Genomic DNA, 21,972 nt, shown 5'->3' with positions numbered 1-21,972 from the left:
TTAATTTTTTGCATTTAATTTCTTCTGTTTCTACAAAGAAATGACTACAGCCTGTCAAAAGATTCTTTTAACTTTTTGCTTTCCCTCTAGTGTGTTTGGCCCCCATTCTAGGCCAATTGTTTCTAACCATTTTTCAACGTGTTGGCCCCAGGTTAAACAAATAGGACGGTTCCTCCGACATTAATCAGGCCACACACCAGATAGCATTAAGATGTATTTTGGAATTTTTAAGTTTCCATTCCTACCTTAAATTTATGGTTGGTGAGAAAGGAATGGTACAATTAAAATCTAATGGGCAATGTTGTCAATTTTCAATTGCATCTGAGGGCAAAATAATCCATAAGGCTCAACGGGTTTATCCATTTTATATCTATCCGTTGCTCGGGGTATAGCTCAGTTGTGTAAAGGAGAGAAGTAAGGTTATCTCACACCTTGTTAGCAACCGCAGTGTGGGGGTTCGACTCCTGAAATATGGAATTAGACTTGTTGTAGGCGAGTGTACATACAATTCTTGTTCTCTGGCCGGCTGGGCCACATCCCGCGATTTACTTCCCTCACAAAATTCTAGGAGCGAAGCGGTGAGAGTTCTCAAGGTTGTGTTCAACCTTTATTATTATTATTATTATTATTATTATTATTATATCTATCCTGTTAAAAATCTGAGTTCCTGTACCATGTGATCAGGCATGTACAGTAGGAAAATAAGATTTGATTAAAAAAAAAAAAACTCATTAAAATGAATATCAAACAGTGGCATAATGCTTAAGTTGTTTTCAAGGTAATTCCACTTTACTTTCCTAATAAGCCCCTGTTTGAGCCACATTTTTACCTCATTAAAATGAAAAATATAATCGTTATTCATCACATCAAACCATCTTTTTTGAATTTCTATCTCTGGTGTGGGGCCCATAACGGTTCTATTTTTCATTCTCATTCTCATTATAATGTGGTTCAAACAGGCTCTAAATAATTTCTTGAGCCATAAGCAAGAACAAATATTTGATTTATCCAAACATATTGTAAACAAGACATGATTTAAACAAACGTTTTAAGGAGAGAACATAAATGGTCATATTTCTTCATAGAACAACTGTTTGAAAGTCCCAATATGCTCTGTCTGCAGGCAAAATGCAACCATTATTGATCCATCCCCTTCACAACTAGGAATAATAAATGATTTCCCATCAAAACCCATTTCTGCAGGGCCCATGTGGATGAGATCTCCCCACCCAAAGTCAGCTTCATATACAGACATAGATGTCCAACTTGTGATTTCCATGTTAGGGTTTCCATAGAAAGATCCCAATGAACACCCTTTGGTAGGAAAATTGCGAAGCCAAGAGATATCTTGTTGATTTGCGACAAGTAGATATGATCTTATATATTCATCTGTTACTTTATCGATTGATTCTCGTATTCTACTTGAAGCGTAAGCTAAAGGGTTGGAAAGTAAGTCTTTTGTTGTTGCAATTGCTGCTTGACGTATAACGGCATTTCCAAAGTATCCCTTTGGTATTGGTGGCTGTATTCTATTTCTCAAATCGACTGCCAAGTGTAATCTCGTTAGTTGCTCGTTTTTATGCCCCCGCACCTTGGTTGTGCACCTCCAGATATGTCCGGCCACAGCTTCGTACCTATAGGGCAAACCCAAATATATACTTTTATAAAGTAGAATGCTATGTAATGTAGAACCAACGGCTTATCACATAGCAAGGGGCACACATTTCACAATTAGTTAAAATTAAAAATACAATTGATCAAGAATTGTGGGATGTGAATTCACTATCTTAGACATGTGCTAAGCACAAATCGTGTTACCAACCGACGTGTCTACCATTGTTTTAAAACTCTTTTTTCCTCAAATCCGTTTTGAATCACACGTTCTCAAGATGAAATAATTTGCACGTAATCCCAAAATTTGTTCACAATTTTTAACCACGTATTTCATTGAACCAACAACTTTCAATCACATATTTTACCAATTTTTATTAAAATTTATTACAAATCTGATTTTGTATTCAAGTTGCTGTACTCAAGACTTGAATGGTCCTACATAATTGGACTGTTTCTATTACCTGGTATATGGACGTACGATGCTTTTGTACGGTGTCTCCTCATTGGCCTTGCTCTTCAGCTCATTGATTTGTTGTTTGCTTAGCTTTATCATAGCAACCGTCGTTGGCTTCTTCCGCTCCTCCATATTGTCCGAGCGCCCTACCAAGAGCGGTGGTGGTGTCAACTCTATGTGCTCGAATTTCGGAGCGGACGGTAGATCCCCAAGCCGCAGAATTTTTCGGTCGAGAAGTGGGACGATACTAGTCATCTCCCCGCGGACAATTTTGGCCCATTCACTAACAAAATGAATCGCACTTATTCCATCTGCTAAAATGTGTGAAATGCCCAAGCCCAGACAAACACCCCCGCAACTGAATTTAGTAAGCTGTACCAAAACCAATGGTTGTTCATGAATTGGAGTTGCAATATAATCTACTTTTGGAATGAGCTCTCTCATTGCTTCATTTGGAACAAAATCCTGAATTTCATAGTCTTCAATCATCAATTCGGATTCAGCTTCGACCAGAGTCGCTCCCTCAGCGTTGCAATGAAGCTCGAGGCGACCTCCGCCAATCTCATGGAGGCGCCCCGCTAGCGGATAGAACAGTACAAGTGCTTTGCTCAAAGACTCTTTTAGAATTTGGATTGCATGAGAATATAGAATATCCTCGTTGAGGCGATAAAAGTAGACAGTAGGAGCATGAATGAGTGTCTTAGTTTGATCAATTTCTGATAACTGCATGATCTCATTGGGAGTCGACTCGGTGGGTTGTACTGTGTGAGTTGCTGCTGCGGTCACCATTTTCGTACAGGATAGAGAGGAAAAGGGAGTGAATATGGAGGTCTTCTGCTTTTCACTCTTAAATGAGTGGTTACTAGTTTGCTGGCATTTTAAGGACTTTGCTGCTATACTAGGCTTGGGGTTCCTACGGACCCTCACACCTAGATGGGTCCCATGCATAAAAAATCCAAACTTGTTGGAGTGACAGATAATATGGTCAGAATTTTGATGTCAGCCCCATGTGACGGCCCCTATTGGAGCGACGGTGCCACATGGGCCTGTCACCAAAAGTATGTCCAAATTATTTGTTTGAAAAGTTTTATTGTAAAAAATACCACTTGTGGTACTTGCACAAGGCCTGTGCAGGCATACATACATGGAAGTGGACCGTAGTTCAAATGCACACACATGAAAATGGACCCCAGTCTGTGCAGGGAATTCAAAAAATACTCGGTAATGTAAATTAATTCTAGTCAAAGACAATTTACTCCATAAAAATCGTGACATGCCATGTATGATACTCGTGGTTGGCATCGCTATAAAACCCAAAATCAAAGAATATGAAAAAAATAAAGACCTACCTTTTCTCCCTGACCTACTAGTCAACCTATCGTATAAATAAACCATATAACATTTCCTACGCGAGACAGCATCTCCCTTTACATCCAAATTTAGAATTCAATTGAAATACTAGTTTTTAACAACTTCTTCAAATTGTAATATCTTGATGCTGATTTATTCAAATCAACTTTTTCTCAAACCTAAAATAAATTATTAAATATGAGCTATCTACCAAGTTACAATATTGATTTACTTATTACTACTCTATCAATATTTAATATTTGATCCAAATAAAATAAAAATTAATACATGTATCACTTCAACCCCAAATTTGCCAACATATAAAATGTAGCAGATAGAGCAAATGGTTTTATCCTATAAAATTTTTGGGGCATTATAATTTTCTTTCTTTAAATGAATTTCGTCCCAAAATTATCTTATCTAGGTAAAAAATCCTAGATACTTGATCTCCTATTCTCCAGACTTCAAAAAATTTACCTTCTTCTCACAGCTTCGTATTTGAACCGGGGGTTGAACCGGTGACTTTTATAAAATAAAAATAATATAATATAATATATATATATATATATAAAGAAAGAAAAGAATGAAAAGTAAATATTTACATCAAATCACAAAATCAATCAATTACAGTCAACTAAGTTGCTACTCAGTCCAATTATATAATTTAAAATATTTTATAAGTAAATAACATAAAATAAACAATAATGTCAATAACTGAATAACATGAAAACTAAAATAGCTAAAATTTAAAAGTTTCACATCAACTATCACCAATAAAAAATTTCAAGTAATAAAAGGAACTAAAAAGTACACTAAACATAAAAGATTAAACAGTTAAATTTCGCCTTTATCATTTTCATCTATAAGCGTAAAACCCTTGATCACTTCCACAATCACTTGAACTATCAAAACGATGAATAACATCTAGTGCGTCTAAATCTCCCATTTCTTGAGTATTAATCTCATCCTTATTTTCATTGTCATCTAAAATACAAAAATAAGAAGAAACGATGAATAACATCTAAAATACAAAAATAAGAAGAAACAATATATTAGATAAAAATACATGAATAATATTAAAAAAAAAAAGTAAAAACAATAAGTTCAAATTATTACACTTACAAACCTTGAACATTATCGTCAATTTCAAGATCCTTAACGTTGGAAATTGCGTTTTCTTCATAAATAGCATTATCTAGGTCTTCATACTTGAAATCTTGTGGTGGCACGTCTTCCTCTATCCGAAAGTTTATTTTGTCAATACACTCATAATCAACTGGATCATAAGATCTCTTCTTATAATAACGTCTATAAGGTTGTAAATGAGTAGTAGTTAGATAAAATTAAAAAAAATAAAAAAAGATATCAAATAAATGAGTCATTAAAATAGACTCCTGAAGTGGTAAAAAGTTTAAAATTATATACCTATCCTTCAATTGCAAATTATACGTAACGTAGACAAGATCATTGAGTCTTTGATGCTCCAATCTATTTCTTTTTTTCCTGTGAATACGTTCAAAGACACTTCATTTCCTTTCACATCTCGAAGAAGAAACTGCTTGACCAAGAATTCGAACAGCTGTCTTTTGCAAAGTAGGAGCGTTAGATCCACACAATTTCCATCATTTATCTACATAATTTAATAAAATTGGTTAGACAAGATCATTGAGTCTTTGATGCTCCAATCTATTTCTTTTTTTCCTGTGAATACGTTCAAAGACACTTCATTTCCTTTCACATCTCGAAGAAGAAACTGCTTGACCAAGAATTCGAACAGCTGTCTTTTGCAAAGTAGGAGCGTTAGATCCACACAATTTCCATCATTTATCTACATAATTTAATAAAATTGGTTTTAAGGGCTAAGAACTATTAAAAATAAACAACAAAAAACTAAATACAAATTCTTACCAGGTTGTAATGACTTTCTACTATTACGTGCAGATTGCTTTCCAAAACTCCCTCCACAGCCTTATCTCCCTCATTACTTTTGTCTCATCACTACAAATGCTATTTTATTTCAAGCAAATTGAATAGACTTTGCATGACTTCTACTTTTTGACAAATTCTTTCTTCATATATGATAGCAGGATTAAAAAAGTGAGCTACTGCACGTATGTTGAGATGAAGATGTTTATCCCATCGCTCCTTTATTATATCAGTGTAATGTTTGTACAATCTCTTCTTATTTAAGAATTTATTCTTGATTCCTTATTGTGCCCTATGCATCCCTTCATATATATGACCCAATGAAGGTTTTTCATCTGAATTTGCAATTTGTAACAATCTTATAATAGGATCCACAATTTTCACAGCCATCAAACAATCCTCCCCAAACATGTTATCCAAGGTGATTGCAAAGCATTAAATGGAATGCAAGCATCATAAAACCACTTAGCCCAAGACATATGGGCTCTCTTTATTGCTTGTTTACTAGCTAAAGCACTCTTTAAACTAGGCTGAGATCCAGGAGTGGTCCTTGGAGTAAAATATGCTTCAATCTTGTCACTTGCTTTCCTCTTTCCTTTGTTTTTATGAAGACACATGTATTTCTTGAATTTTCTCTTCTATTTCCTCTCCTCCAATTTCTAAATCTATATAATTATCCCTAAAAGTACAATCATGAGCCTCTTTAGCATCTAGTTTCTTTTAAGTTATATCCTTAAGAATTCCTTGAAATTTAAATCGAACATCAAAAGGAACTTTCTTACATTGAGATATTTGATCTATAATTCCAGCAATATGGTATTTCATTCTACTAATTCCCCCACCTTTAAAGCTATTGTTGCAATAAAGACATGTGTACCATCAATGTCACGACTAGACGAGAAGTGTTTGCATTAAGGATCAGTCTTTGCCCAGCTAGAAGGTGTGGAACCTATAAATTGCCTTTCCAAAGATTGAGTATTGATGTCCATCCTAATTCCTAAGTAAAAGACCCATAAATTAAAAGAACCATAGTTAGATAGAGTACATATAATTTTCAAACCAAGAAACCAAGTATGGCAGGTGAAAAAAGGAACAAAACTCAAGTTCCTTTATTGATGGTTAAAGTTTGGGATTAAACAACGGCGCAGTCAAGAATCTATACTTTTATTATGTGAACAATAAAAAATCCAATATGCAAGAAATTAATAAAGAATTATAGGGAGAAAAAACAACAAGATCCAATAAATTTCACAAATATCAAAACTGGTGGTAGAAAACTGTAAAATATGAAAAGTAAATATTCCTATCCCTAAATTAATCGAAATCCAGGAGGAAAAGATAAAAGTTTCTGGTAAGAGAGAGAGAGGAATACAATAAAAAACGGTGTTTAGAAGCCATAAAACCTGCTTGAAAACCTTAAATCTTGAAGAGGAGAGAAATTAAAAACCTGAAGTGGACAGAAACCAAGGCAGGAAAAAAAGGAACAAAACTCAAGTTACTTTATTGATGGAAAGGTTTGGGATTACACAATGGCACAAGTACAATCCAGAATCTATCTAACAGTTATATAAATTGTTAGATACGGCATAAACTGGAACTTATTTTGGGTTACCAAACATAAAATTCTTATGGTGCAATGCATTTACATTCTTGCGATTATGAAATGACACCTCAACAATGAAGTATTAAGAATCAAAATTGAATTTGTTAAATATATCCACAATCCTATGTTCTTCATAATTTCTAATGCAAAAAAGATACTGACTAAATGTTTAGGATAAATTTTTAATGCAAAATTGAATTTGTTAAATATATCCACAGCCCTTTCTCAAGACGAAAAAGCAAAGAAACCACTCGATTAAAAATAGAAACTTAAAGGGCAATGATAACTAATTCCAAGCTTTAGAAGTCAAGGAAAAAGATTTTTATTTCCTATGGGTACTAAGATTCCAAGAAACCACCATTATCATTTGAATTTCAGAAGACCAAATTTGTAAGCGACAATCATTATCAAAGTCAAACCATGAAGTATATTAATTTTTCATAGATTATACTGGATATTTGTACTGTATAATTTTGTAATGAAAGATATCTATAGATAATGAAACAAAAGCAATTTAGTTTATGTTAAGCCTAATAAAAAACAAGTCAACAATGATCTAGCCAACGAATAAAGGGAAAGATAATAGAATTATGTGGAGAAAAGGTTAGGTTCTTGCTCTTTCAAATGCACAGTACAACCATTCAGACTAAATATTTATAAACAACACCAAGTATCAAACATCACAAGCTTTCTATGAACAACAATGTTACGGGGGAAATTGTTATTCGAAAACTACAAAATATGAAAATTAGATAATTCTTATCCCTAAATTAATTAGAATCTAGAAGGAAAAGATAAAAAATTCCAGAAAAAAAGGACAATGAAAATCAAGGTATTTACAAGTAATCAAACTTGCTGTAGAAGTCCATTAATGGAAGAACAAGATTTAGAATATGGATTCAAGAACAAAGAAGAGAAATTTTGATATTTACCTTTTACAGATGCGGCACATTGAACAGGAGAGGAAGATGAGTTTGAATAAGGGTTTTCTTATTTCGTCCATTTCCTTTACCTTCGTTCGGCCCATTCCACTTCCTCTTTCCTAAAAAGTCAATGCTTTCTTGAATTTTCTAATCAATTTCTAGTTAATTTGAAATTACGTGAGCTCGTTGTAGAACATGACTATACACGATAAATTCATGACATGCCATGATTCCTCTAATTCCTGGGCGAAGTCCAAGTTCGAACTTTTTAGCTTTCTTTTGCTTTGTATCTACTAGATGTATCACATAACTAGAATGTTGTTCGAACTTCCTCTCATAATCGATCAGTGCCATCTCTTCGTGTTTAACTTACAGAAATTCTGTCTCCTTACGATTCCTTAAAGCTTATGGAAAATATTTTTCCATCTCCTCCTCTTTGAAATGTGCCCAAGTAAGGTTGCTTTTTTGTGCCTTAGTCCTAGTACGTGAAACGGACTCTCAACAGTGGCTCGTTGCATCGACTAGCATGAACTTCACATATAAAACCTTTTGGGCATCAGTTGCAGCTGAGATGCTTGAAGATTCGTTCCGAATCCCTTATACATTCCTCAACTGCCAACTAGCTAGCCATCTTGTTAAAGGTATGGGGCTTATAATGATGAAACTGTTCCACAACTAAGCTCGTGGTCTTGGAGTTACTCTGTGCATTCTGAGAAGATGCTTGTGTTTGCTGCCTACCAAGATCTTATACAGCTCTCAACAAATTCTTAAACATAGCAACTTGTGTTGGTTGATATGCCATTTTCTTTAAATCAACCAAATAAATTTCGTTTTAGAAATGGTTAACAATATCTCAATATATTTGAATGAACAACTCAGTTTCATAAAATTTTAAATCCTAAAATACATGAAAAATGATTGAAAGGATTGAATCATAGACGATGAAGAAAAACCTATGGATTATTCCAAATGCTTATTACATCCCTCTTTTTTATAGGACGAAATTATTTATTTAAACTAAACTATCTCTAGGTTGCTAGTCTTCATCTTTGTTTGTCCAACCATTTTGAATCCTATGAAGCTTAGATAGAGGGGCTTCATCATCCAAAGATATACATGACTCAGGCTCAGAATCTTGGTCAACGTCTAGCTTAGGATCTAGTTCGAACCTTAGCTCATGCTCTGATTCTTGTTTTGGTTTTGGTTCTAACTCTAGTCCTAGTACATAGTCCAGCTTGTTCTCTAGCTCGGACTTAGATTCATAATTTAGCTCCTATTCTGGGTCTTCCTCCATGTCCTGCTCTGGCTCAGGTTCGGGCTCGAGAGTAAAAATCCACCTATCTAGGAAAGTTTCATAGTACAGCTCGAACTCGACTCTTTTTGGGTGCTCTGGAAGGTTACCCTCTAGTATTTCGTCCCTAACCACAATGCCTATGTGTCTCCACTAAGGTGATAATGTATGGATAAGTTTGTTAACAGCTTGGAGGGGTGTAATCTCATATTCTACACCTCTTGTTGTAGCCCATCTAGCAAAGACTTCCGCCACATGTTCAATAAGTGTGTAAGTTGGGCCTACCTCATAATTTTCGTAGGCTTGGATAACTGTTGCCCTATAGTTTAGAACAACCTTACAAGCCGTTGTCTTCCTAGCGGTCTCCTAGTTCTAGACATGTCTATCACATACATGCCAAGTCCAATTATGCTTAATATTTTATTAGTTATAACACATTGTCTTTTATGCTCGCATAATTCATTACACAGATAACATAAAATATTATACTTCTATCGAAAGTTGATTAAAAGTAAGCGAGAAAATAATTCATAAATGGAAGCAAATATATTTCACATCATGCTCACAATTTATACTAGAATATAACATTTCATTCCGTTTTCAACATTTTTTGTATTAAATATAAGAATGTATATCTCATGTTCAAAATTAAATTTAAATAAAACATATTACGTAATACATTCATTTCGTTGGATGGTAGTTTATTGGTGAATGCTAGGTGTCAAGAATCTTGTTATAATTCTTGTTTCTTAAAATGTTTATCAAAATTTTCACTTCTCTGGGCTTGCCAATACGTGAATACAAAATTTGCTGAAACTTTGTACTTTGATTTATATGTATGGATAATGGATCATACAAAGGGCATTTGGGAAAGTTTAACATATTATGTATTAATCTGTGAAATTTAAAATTTAAAGGATACGTGAATATATGTATGACAGTGACTAACCTCCTCATTTTTTTTGGTTGATAAAATATATCATATAATGCACATGGACCCATCACATTTAATTCGGGAAATCCTAGAAATATCTGCCATATGTATATAAAATCAATTTTTTCTCTTCCGATTACTCTTCACGTGAAAAGTGACATCGTGTCACTGTTCACAGGAACAGTGACAACACGCTGTCATTGTGACAACATGTGAATCACACACTTTTCACGTTCCTTTTTTTAACACTAAAAAAAAGGTTAAACTCCAATCTTAAATGCCTTCACCGCCTCTGTCCTGAAGTATCGTAAGGGAGGTAAATCCCAAGTTATGCCTCCAAGGGTACAGGGTGGAAGGCTGCTTGTACACTTGCACTTATTCAAGAGCCAAATCCATATTTCAGAATCCGAACCCTTAACACAGCAGCCTCAAGCAAAACTGAATTTCTCCACCCTCCCCTTTTACCATTTGGAGACTCCTTTTTTTAACACTAAATATCAGTCAAGGTAGTAGAGCTAAACAAGTAAAAACGTGTAGTGTAAAACACGGGAATCACAAAATAACAGTTTAACACTAAACTATTATCATTTTAAAAATATTATTTAAATCAATTTACTAACTGAAACACACAAACATTTAATATCAAACTTTAAAAATAAAATGTCATTTTTTTATATGCTGAATTTATTTATTATTATTATTTTTTAAAATGTCTACAGGAAAATAGAACCGTGCTCTGATATTATACTGTAACGTCCCAAACTTTATTGACTTAAATTAGGGATGTTGCCGATATTATTTCATAAACATACTTGAAGCAAAAATATTTATTTGGAAATTTAAAGCCTTAAAATTATTTGAACATTAACTTACTAAATTAAATAAACGTAATGCCACGAAATTAAGAACATTTAATGAAAATAAGGAAAAACACAATATATATCCTAACAAATTTATTGTTGAATATTTTCTTAAAAATTTTACGTGGCAACCCACACACCGCTTCGCCACCATCCACGTTTGACCGATCTAACCTGGAATCTTAAAATTTGAAGGAGTGAGTAATTTAAACTCAATAGGATATGTGCCTCCAAAATAATATAATAACTTTTTAAACATAAATTTATAACATTCCATACCATCATTTCATCAAGAGTAATTGGAGATCAGTCGAATGCTCTAACACATTTCTGTGCATACAATTGAAAAAATTGGAAGGAGATCTCACATTTCATTTCATTAAGACCCCAAGTCAATCAGCATTTCATGAAATAAAATTATGTAAAAAAAATTATAATTTTACAAGGACAGATCAACTTGTATATAGTATTCTACCTTAATTAATGAAGAGAATTGTTGGAAGAAAAGTAAATAATTCACATTCGCAAAAAATAATAATAATAATAATAATAAATAAATAAAATAAAAAAATATGTTGCCTTCTGTAAAATTGTGTACCAAATAGTAAAAAACATATCATTCCTTCTTTATTCCCAATTTGAGTACTTATTTAAGGAATAAATCAATCATTCTCCTGTGATTAATTCTAATCAAAGACAACTGATGTTGTGCATGATGCCGAGAAAGGTCCGTAATATAATTAATAATATTATTCATACAATTAAAGAAAGAAACTACTTTATCTTATCCCTATTTAACCTACACGTGGTTGGCATCCCTATAAAACCCCAAAATCAAAGCAAATGAAAAAAGCCCTACCTCGTCTACCTAACCTACAACTCAAAATAACAACCATGTTACACTATAACAAAATTTGACACATTGATTGACATAATATACTCACATGGAAAGTCGACATTATTTTATTCGCACGGGACTCATACTTCGACTGTGAGTGTGGTGTCATCATTTGTGTCAACCATTATATTTATTTGACATTTTCCCAAAAATAAACCATGTAACATTTCCTAGATGGGACAACATTTCCCTTTACATCTTAATTTTGAATTCAACTGAAACACTAGTTTTTAACAACTTTTGCAAACTGTAATATCTTGGTGCTGATTTATTTAAATCGACTTTTTTTGAGCTTAAAATGAATTATTAAATACGAGCTATTCAACAAATACAATATTTATATACTTATCATTAATTTATCAATATCTAATTATTTGACCCAAATAAAATAGAAATTAATACACGTATCACTTCAACCCCCAATTTTTTAAAATTTAAAATGTAGCAGACAGAAAAATAATTTTATCCTACAAAAATTTTGGGGCATTACACCTACCTTGTACCCCAAACATCTTCCAAAATTTAGGGTGGGAAGTGATCCACGTATCTTGTTACTTCGACATTCTTCTCGAGTGGTACTTTGTGAAATGACATTATTAGTTGACGTTCGATTATATGCGTGTTATGATTTGAAACGATTGTCTAAAGTTCTATGGTCATAAAGATTGTCACGAATTGCATACTCAATGGTTCGAGTATAGTAAGACAAAATATGTAATGTGATAAAAGATATATTGTTCACAATTAGTACATAAAGTTGAACACTTTATATTGATAAGATTGCATTGTTTTTATTATGATTTGTCTAGATTTTGGAGTAAAAACAATAATTTTTTATGCATTTTGAACGGCACTGCGTAGATGATTCATTTGTGATTGCTCGAAATAAGACTCTACTCAATTACCAAATAAGTCACCTAAATCCGTAGTGAGTAATGTACCTTTAATTGCTAGTTTTTATTCTTTAAGCCACCGATGAGTAAAGTCTTAATTGAAAGATTGATCATGGGAATCAGGTCGAAATAATTAGATATCATATATTTGTGATAGTAGAATCCATTAATCATCAAGATGAGACGATTGCTACTCTAAGATATTTTCTATGGGCAAATTGAACCTGGGCTCAGTAGTTCGATGATGAGATTGTTGGACTTTGTATTGTGATTTGATCACAACGAATTCGCATTATAAAAATGGAACTTAGAGGTTAATATATGTTGAAGGGTAAAACGGTCATTTTGTCACTTTTAACATATTGACATTCAAATGGGGGTTGACTTGTGGAACAATAATTGAAGGATATTGTTATCGAATCATAATTTGCTTCCATAACTGTCATTGACTCGAGAATGCAATCTCGATTTTTCAGTAGGACGAGTCGGGATTAATATATGTATCTCAATTGGTCAAGAGATGACCCAATTAGAAATATCTATTGGAGCTTGGGTCATATGAGTTCAGTTGGGTCCTTCTTTTGGCTCCAATATGACTTAATTAGTCCACTACAATAAAAATCAAGGAAATTTGTGTAATTTTTGAACCCTAATTGAGTATTATAAATATATCCTTTACATGCACATTTTAATATAGTTTTAGGGTTAACCACATTTCATTTCCCAAAAAGAGGAAAACACCTAAAGGAGCACAAGAGAGAAGATCTAAGGGGGAAAGCATTTGACTAGGCATTAAAAGTTCCTTCAAGGTTATCATATTCCCTGTATATGTAAGGATTTAAAAACATCCAATGATTTCAAGGTGATCTAAGGTCCTTTATTCATTTAAGTTTAAGTTTCAAAGGAAAATTAATTTTCTATTGTGATGATTAAATCAAATAACCAACATATCTCATTCTCAATTGTAATAAACTAATCTTTGCCCGAGTTAGGTTATTTTAAAGGTAATAGTAGTGGTTAAACGTGTTAGATTCTCATGAATTACGTCATTAACATGTTTGCTATGGCTATACTGGGATGAATTTCCCCTTACTAAACATGCAATGAGACTTGAGTTATATCATTGCAAACCAGGCCAGCAAATGAATGAATCCATTAATTTTTAGTAATAAGTATTTTATTGCCAGAGACAATAGCAGAGAAACTTGCACATTTTTAATTATTTTGATTTGTGATGAAGTATGGGAAAATATAGCCTCTGTCCAACTTCATTCCCTCAACTTCTTCCATTTCATTGAACATCTTTCCATCCTACAACAACATATGAACACCTTATCAATTTTAAATGTACTATAACTACAAGGAACGAAGCAACACCATTTCAAAGCCCCGGTCATCTTCCCATTACATTTAAAAAATAAATTCCACAACTTTTATATCACATAAATCGAACAAGGCAGTGACAAAAAACTGACGAGCAAAAATGGCGACGGGTTATTGCAATTCTTCATAGATTACAAAAAAATCCACAAATTTCCACCAGTAATTTGAAAAAATAAATGAAAACAATCAATTTCAACTTTCAGGCTTCCATAAACTAATGTAATCACATAACACAAACAACTCAAAAAAGTACAACAGTGTTTTAACTTACCAGAAAAATAATAATAATAAAAAAAATACCAACAAGAGTCTATAAACACGAAAAATATCTCTTCTCATCACGAATCTTTGATTAGGATCAATAAACAAATATACCAATTGAGAAGTCGTTATTCTCGAGCAAAATGTTGGTTTATTTCTAACTATCGTTAGTACAAAATTTACCATTTTGAAGATCGAATATAACAGACCTTCAAAATTAATCAAGTTGGCATATAATTGTTACTGCAGCCAAACTAGGCACACATTCAATTGGACGGTCATTCTTTGAATTCCTATACATTCTTAAATGCATTTTGGTTAGTATTATATCGTAATAGACAATTTAATGAATAAGATTTTTGCTTCTTTTTCTTAATATTGTCAAATGCTGTTTAATCCATCTTACGAAACAAAAGTTGAACTCAATGATAGAGTACTTACTGAATTCATCTTCTGTCTCCAATCACTAATGAAACTTCGGGATCGTGCTAGGCCTGACAAAACATTAAACTTTGTATGGGTAAACTATTTCTTGACCATTACTTTGTGCTAATGATAAAAATAATATATAACTTCAACTCGAAAATACTCTTTATCGTTTTGTCTACAAACATTGATGGCATGTTTAAGGATAAGTTGATAGGACTTTATATTATTATAGAAATAACTTCAACTCGAAAATACTCTTTATTGTTTTGTCTACAAACATTGATGGCATGTTTAAGGATAAGTTGATGACTTTATATTATTATAGAAGGCAACAAAGTTTAATATTTTAATCCAAGAATTAAAGAACCTTCGGTATTAGACCAATTTGTTGGGTTGTGTGTCCATATAGTATAGTTTTGCTAATATAAAAATAACAATATTTTTTATATTCAATAAAATTATGTTTACTTTATTTATTGCATTTATTTATTATTGAGCATGCAAAATTAAAGTATTTGTGATAACTTGTGATAATATGAGTTAGGTACTTGCTTTGAGAAGTACAGTTTGACACAACTTATATTTTGATTATAATTAATTTGTTCGCAATCTATGTATAAAGGATGACACCTTATATTGGAAGGTTGTAATGTTGACCAATTCATTATTCGAATTTGTGATTTGTTCTTACACCTGGAGTGTATTAAACGGACCACGTGGTGAATTTAATTCTATAGTATGATCGTGCGGAGAATTAAATTTCACTTGACCCTATGTATTTTATCTAAATCCCTTAATAAGATTATGTATATTTTTTTGCGATTTTAATTGTTTTGTGATTCATCAATATGTGAGATCAATTTGATTAGCCAAATATCTCGATAAGTTGGGAACTTGAGAATGAGCGGAGTGGAGAGCATGAATTCTTGTCGGGAACCATTGCCTTGAAAAATGGGTAGAGTGACAACTTAAGTATTTTCTGTTGGACGGTTAAAATCTGAGCTTAGTGTTTAGCAACGGCTAAATTTCGACATCTGTGATTTGTTCACAGGACTGTTGAAGAAAATGAAATTTAAATTAGTGAGAATAATTAAAGGGGCAAAATAGTCATTTATGCTCGTACCTAATTATCGAATCTCGGATAGGGATAAAATACATATACGACATGTCAGGGGAAAGTATTACAGATTTATTGGCTTCTGTGATCTTATATATTCCAAGAGTTCAGTCTTTTATCTTTAGTGGAAAAAAAGCAAAGACTAATATTTAGATTGGGTAGTTTAGGATCGACTAGACAAGATCTAATTATTGGAGCTTACATAATATATGTCCGATCAGGTCCCTGTAGTAGTTCCATAAAGTATTGGAACTGAATTATGACAATTATAATAATTTTGGGCTTAATTGTAATTACAATAAAGTTTTATAATAAAGTTTTGTATTTGGTTGTAACTACTATGAAAGTTGTAAACTTAATTGTAATTGTAATTGAAGTTCTAGGACTAGAAATGTAATTAAGAGTAAATTAACTGGAATCACAACCGTAATTAAGAGTAAACTAACTAGAATCAGACTTAAATTAAAACTCCTACTTGGGTTTTAATTAGAACTTTTGTTTGAATGTAGAATTATAATTGTACTTAAATTGTATCATTTTTTTCTATATAAATAGAGATTAGATGGACAGAAAAATACTACAGCATTCATAATTCATAATTCCATAGAATTCAAATTTAGAGAGAGAGAGAGAGTATTTTATTTTCTTGCTTTCCAATTGTGAAATTCAAAAATTAGTTTTTGAATTAATTAAAAAAATGCTACCATAGGTTGGTATAGTCTTTACGTTGGAAAATAGCATTGAAAGTTTGAAGCACTAAGATTCTTGCAATTAAAATAGCCGAAAGTTCGTGGATCAGAGTCAATTCAAAGGTTGATCATCGAACTTAGACAACAAATTCAAATCCTTTAATTTTATCATAACATACACGTGGACATCTAAACGATCCTACTTATTGATTTAGAGAATTTTTAATTTATGAGTAATTCCGCTTCCGCATTCCAACACAATTGAACATAAAATCCAACTAAAATGAGCACACTGAATCAACGGAGATTGGATTAGTATATAAAATTAATCATGCATTTTCTCGTCCTTTCTTGGTTGAATTTGCAATATCACACGGTTTTAATATCAGTTAATCATAATAGTAACTGAAGTATCTACACCGCTTCCCACAATTTTGAAGGCATTTCAGCATTTCACAATTGAATTTAATGAATTTGGTTTTAAAGTAAGAGACAATTAGAAATTTAACTCAATCAATTCCCGTTTAAATATCTCCTTTTATGTGTATGTCTATACGCTAAACTACAAAATAACTCAAAATTAAACACAACCTCCGATCCTGTTTGACTCACATTCTTCCAAAAAAAAATATTTTTAAACAGTGATATGACATCATTTTAATCACACGTTTTTCAATAAAATAATATTACACACAAATTCAAAATTTTTCTTTATTTTTTAACCAAACATTTTCCATTAATACAATATTCAAAAATACATTCTTATTAAAATAATGTGGCTCAAACAAGAGTGAATAATCCAACTCTACAAAGAAATTTGGCATTGCACACACAGAAATGAATATAATAAAAGAAGAATGCCTTGGGGGTCCAGAATTTAGTTTAGTGTAAGTTGGGATACCTGGATATAAAAATAAATAAATAAATAAAAATAAAAATAAAAGAAGAATGCCTTGGTTTCTGGATGCTCGGGTGCGATGCATGACCACTATGATCCAAAGGACGTTGGAAATATTCAACTATATTAACTTCAACTTTCGTATCAAACCCTTATGTTCCCTCCCTAATCAAATTTGTGTATAAATTTCATAACAACTAAACTAATGTTTGGGCTTGATTTTTAAAAAAATACATTTTGTCAAAATTCATTTTTAACCACACATTCTCCCATGAAATAATGTTACACAAAAATTAAAAGGGTTGTGCTCTTGTGTACAGCAAGAGTGATAACCCCCTCACATGGGTGGGCTCCACACTGATCATGAGGGGGCTACAAGCTTGAAGCAGAATAACCAAATTTAAAATATTTCTTTCTTTTTTAATTACACATTGTTTTCGAAAAATCACGATTTTAAAACACATTTTCTTTCAGAACCTCATTTAATAGAGCCCAAACATTGATAACCTTTGCAGTTATCCATTTCATCTTTGTCCATGCTTCTTTTTACTTTTCACTGATGTGTCCATTCTTTTTATTTTGGCAAATGGGTCCCCAAACTATCATAACTATTGCAAATTAGGATGAATGGAAGGATTCCATCCAAGATTTTGTCAAATCCTCACTTATAATGCATATGACCCATTCAACAAGAATATCCCTACGCATTATATAAGGTCCCTACCCATTAACTTTCTCTCGACTCTTCCTTTTTTTATTTCGACTGTTCTTCTAAAACCCTTACGTTTGCCCTCTGTTCAAAATTTGTGTACAAATTTCACGACGACTAAATACAGAGATAGTCATTATATTTATCTACTTTATCTTTTGTCCTACCCATTATATAAGGTCCCCACTCCTAAACTTTTTATCTCGTCTATCAATTTTTACTTCAACTGTCATTTCAAATCCTTTTTTTTTGCTCCCTATTCAAAATTATATACAAATTTCACAACTACAACAATTAAATCCATTGATAATCATTGAAGTTAACCACTTTATCTTTGTCCATACTTTTGTGTTATTTTTGATAGATGTGTCCCCATTCTTTTCTTTTTGGCAAATTGGTACCCAAACTACATAATCGCAAGACGAATGGAAGGAAATCGGCCAAGAAGCCTTCAAGTCTCCACTTTTAATGCACGTGACCCATTCAAACAAGTGCACTTTGCCCTAACCATTATTGTAAGGTCCTGACACCTAACCTTTCTCTTATATCTTACTTTTTTACTTCGATTGTTCATTTCGATTTCTTGTGCCTAGTTCCATATTCAAAATTGTTTACAAAATTCACGACTACGACAATTAGATCCATTAATAATAATTGCAAGTATCAACTTTATCGTCGTCCATACTTCTGCTTTCTTTTCGGCAAATGGATCTGTATTCTTTTTAAAATAAAGAGTGGATTTGACTCTCTCACTCTTTAGTTGTATTTTTATCAAATTTTGTATATTATAAAATTGCAAAGTTCAATGCTCCGCTACTTATGTCATGGATTTCTTCGAATATGACTTTTGGTAGAATTCTGTATGTATATTTAAGATCATGTATGAAATTTTATTTACTCACTTTAAATTAAGTATCCGTTTTCCTCCCTTTCTTGCTAGAGTTGAAAATCTTGTACCCTACATATCCATATAATTGTGTCTTTGGATTTTCGAAACAATGTAAAAAGAAGTGCTTCTAATCATTGTTATTTGACTCACACCTGTTCTTAAAAAGTTAGGGTAATTTGAAATATTTTTTGACACAGACAAAGTATGGAGAAAACGCTTAAATTATTTTCATGTTGAACCTTGGACACACAATAGTTCCGAATCGAATCTCTTTAGAAAGAAGATCTTTTGTATCATGGTAAAATTGCTTTAGTCCCCTTTAGAAACGAAATTTTCGTTATTGGGTTAGCCATATACTTCACATGTTTCTAGCGATTTAAATAGCATCATCAAATGGTATAAGTCTTAAATAGGAATCTACAATGCACTAGAACGTCTTTGTTGACAATCATTTACTCTTAAAGAATCTAGAGTTTCTCGAACGATATGATATCTTGCGTCAGGTAAATACCTAACCCTTTTCTCTCTTACTAAGATTGAAGAAAGTTCTTGTGAATTATGGCTAATACAAGGTATATAAGCAATGATTTCGAATTCAGAGGTTTATATTCGATATTTAGCTATTGAAATTTAAAATGTATATATAATCATTGAAAAATGAGTAAAAACAATAAATGAATGATGGAAAAAGTAAAATAAAGAGTTTGCTGGAATTAAAAATAAATAAATAATAATTACTCCTTAAATTGAAAGATATTCTATATTATGGTCAAGATACTCTTTAAAAATAAATAGTATCTTAGAGATGCTCTATGATTGTATTTTATAGATGCTGTATTTGTATTTTATCAATATTGCACTTAATAACATGATGCCTCAAAAGGAAGTTCCTTCGAGTTGCTAAAATAAAGAACAAAAATAAAGAGTTTGTTTGAGTGTATAAAATATTATAGTTTTTAAATTTAATGATACTCTCTATTGTGATCAATATGTTTTTCAAAAATAAAGAGTCTCTTGGATATGTTCTAATTTTAGTTCATGTGGGGACCTTTTGTAATGTGTAGACTAACATATCATTTTTTGAATTGGTGCATGCATTGTAAGTGAGCATTTGACAGAATTTTGGATAGTTTCTATCCATTATTTTTTATGTGCAGCAATTATAATAGTTTGGGGACTTATCTGCCAAAATAAAAAAATGAGGACTCAAGTGCAAAAAAAGTTAACATTTGTGAACCGTGTCCAAATTTCCCATTTTTAAGGCTTGTTTGAGCCTATTTTTTTTGCTAAAAATGCATTTTTCAATAGTGTTATGATGAAGGTTGAGTGGTTAAAAAATAAGGAAAAATTTTGAATTTACGTATAATATTATTTTATTGAAAAATGTGATTGAAATGGGGTCAAATGACTTGAAGAATGCTCAAACAAGTGCTTGATTCTTTTATTATTTCCGTATGTGATTTTTTTTAGGGGAATTTTCTAAAATGTCACAAAATTTGAAAGTTCCAAAAAAATTGTCATTTTCACTTTATGTGAGCAAAAATATCACTTTTTTGGGGTGAAATGTCCAAATTATCCTTAATGACACATTTTGATTAGCATTTAATGCTTGATTTGAATGAAAATGATTGTGTTGATGTGATGATTTATTTTGTATATAAAAAATATGGATAAATATGTATTATATTGATTAATATGAATTTGTGTTAATAAAAAATGGTAAAAGAAATTGACAAATGAAAAATGAAATATAAACAAATATATTATCATATTCTCTTACAAATCGTAACTTTCTTCATCTTCTTCATTTTCATTGATCAATAAGATATTTCTCTTGCATTTTTCATCCATTTTGAGATGTTAGCAATTAGAAATTATTTATATTTTATTTTTTTTAGCATTTTGTTTTGTAAATGCTAAATACAATATGGACATATTTATTTGAAATTTTTAAGACTATTATGTATTGATTTGTTTGGTTTTGTAATCCTTCACAAAATTTCATTATCAACATTAAGGTTTTGAGTAATTTCTTTCATATAAACCAAACAATGTTTTGATTATATGTCTATTTAATGACAATGCCAATCTGACCTTTTTATTTTGTCAGTCCGTAGTTCAATAGTAATGTCCACACTTAATGTGATGAAGAAGCCTGAGTTCTACCCACTACCGTTTGCTTCTCGAAATTTCGACAGTTCAACTGTAGAATTTGACATTTACAAGTCGTTGGGTTAGACGTTTGAAATGTCAAACCCAACATTTACAAACTGTCGGGATATACAATTTTACTGTCAATTTGGACACTTCAAAACGATGGAAACCCTTGATTTGATCTTTTCCTATCGTAGGGATTTACGTATTATGCAGTACCACTTTCATGTTATTAAATTCCAACATATTGATTCTACGGAATTCTTACCGTTGCAATCCCAACATTTCAAATATGAACAATCATTTGCGGTTTATCATGTCGTATGTGTGAAAGTTTGTTCATGCGGGTGACGAATGAAAGTGGAGTGGGGACACAATCACTTCTATTTTGGTCCGACAAGTTCAATATTTTTGTTCAAAGGAGCTGCTACAACTTATTGGGTCGTAGAGTTCGAACGATTTGTATCACCCACATTTTGTCTATCGTTTTCGAAAATTGTGAACATTAAATCATGCGTACCATTTCATCTTGATTGGAGCATGGTACGCATGACATTTTAAAGCACGTAGAAAGAAGTGCTCGTTATGTTTTGAAAGATAATGACGACCGATGATATTACCATGGTTCACGAATGTTTTCGAGTGACACAAATCTACACATATTCATTTCAATCATACATTTTTCAATTGAATACCA

The 21,972-nt window shown here is 32.0% G+C and overlaps 1 protein-coding gene and 2 long non-coding RNA genes across 3 annotated transcripts; all 3 read right to left on the bottom strand.

Annotated features, from left to right (window-relative positions):
• Nucleotides 1-982: 982 nt before the first annotated feature.
• On the bottom strand, nucleotides 983-3,717 carry LOC111403793 (spermidine hydroxycinnamoyl transferase-like). The gene is made up of 2 exons (XM_023032413.1): nucleotides 2,076-3,717; nucleotides 983-1,634 (listed from the first exon to the last, which is right to left on the bottom strand). The coding sequence occupies exons 1-2, from the start codon at nucleotides 3,014-3,016 to the stop codon at nucleotides 1,070-1,072; spliced, it is 1,506 nt and encodes a 501-aa protein (XP_022888181.1). The 5' UTR covers nucleotides 3,017-3,717; the 3' UTR covers nucleotides 983-1,069.
• Nucleotides 3,718-4,135: 418 nt separating this feature from the next.
• On the bottom strand, nucleotides 4,136-5,066 carry LOC111403792. Its single transcript, XR_002704539.1, has 3 exons — nucleotides 4,844-5,066; nucleotides 4,545-4,726; nucleotides 4,136-4,402 (listed from the first exon to the last, which is right to left on the bottom strand). It is a non-coding gene; the product is annotated as an uncharacterized LOC111403792 (long non-coding RNA).
• A 13-nt stretch (nucleotides 5,067-5,079) lies between these two features.
• Nucleotides 5,080-7,995, bottom strand: LOC111403791. Its single transcript, XR_002704538.1, has 3 exons — nucleotides 7,880-7,995; nucleotides 5,327-6,341; nucleotides 5,080-5,246 (listed from the first exon to the last, which is right to left on the bottom strand). It is a non-coding gene; the product is annotated as an uncharacterized LOC111403791 (long non-coding RNA).
• Nucleotides 7,996-21,972: the final 13,977 nt, after the last annotated feature.

Source organism: Olea europaea, chromosome 11, assembly GCF_002742605.1.
Source record: "Olea europaea var. sylvestris chromosome 11, O_europaea_v1, whole genome shotgun sequence".
NCBI lineage: Eukaryota > Viridiplantae > Streptophyta > Magnoliopsida > Lamiales > Oleaceae > Olea > Olea europaea.
The sequence above is the reverse complement of the archived record's forward strand: the minus strand, read 5'-3'. Positions and strand labels throughout refer to the sequence as shown.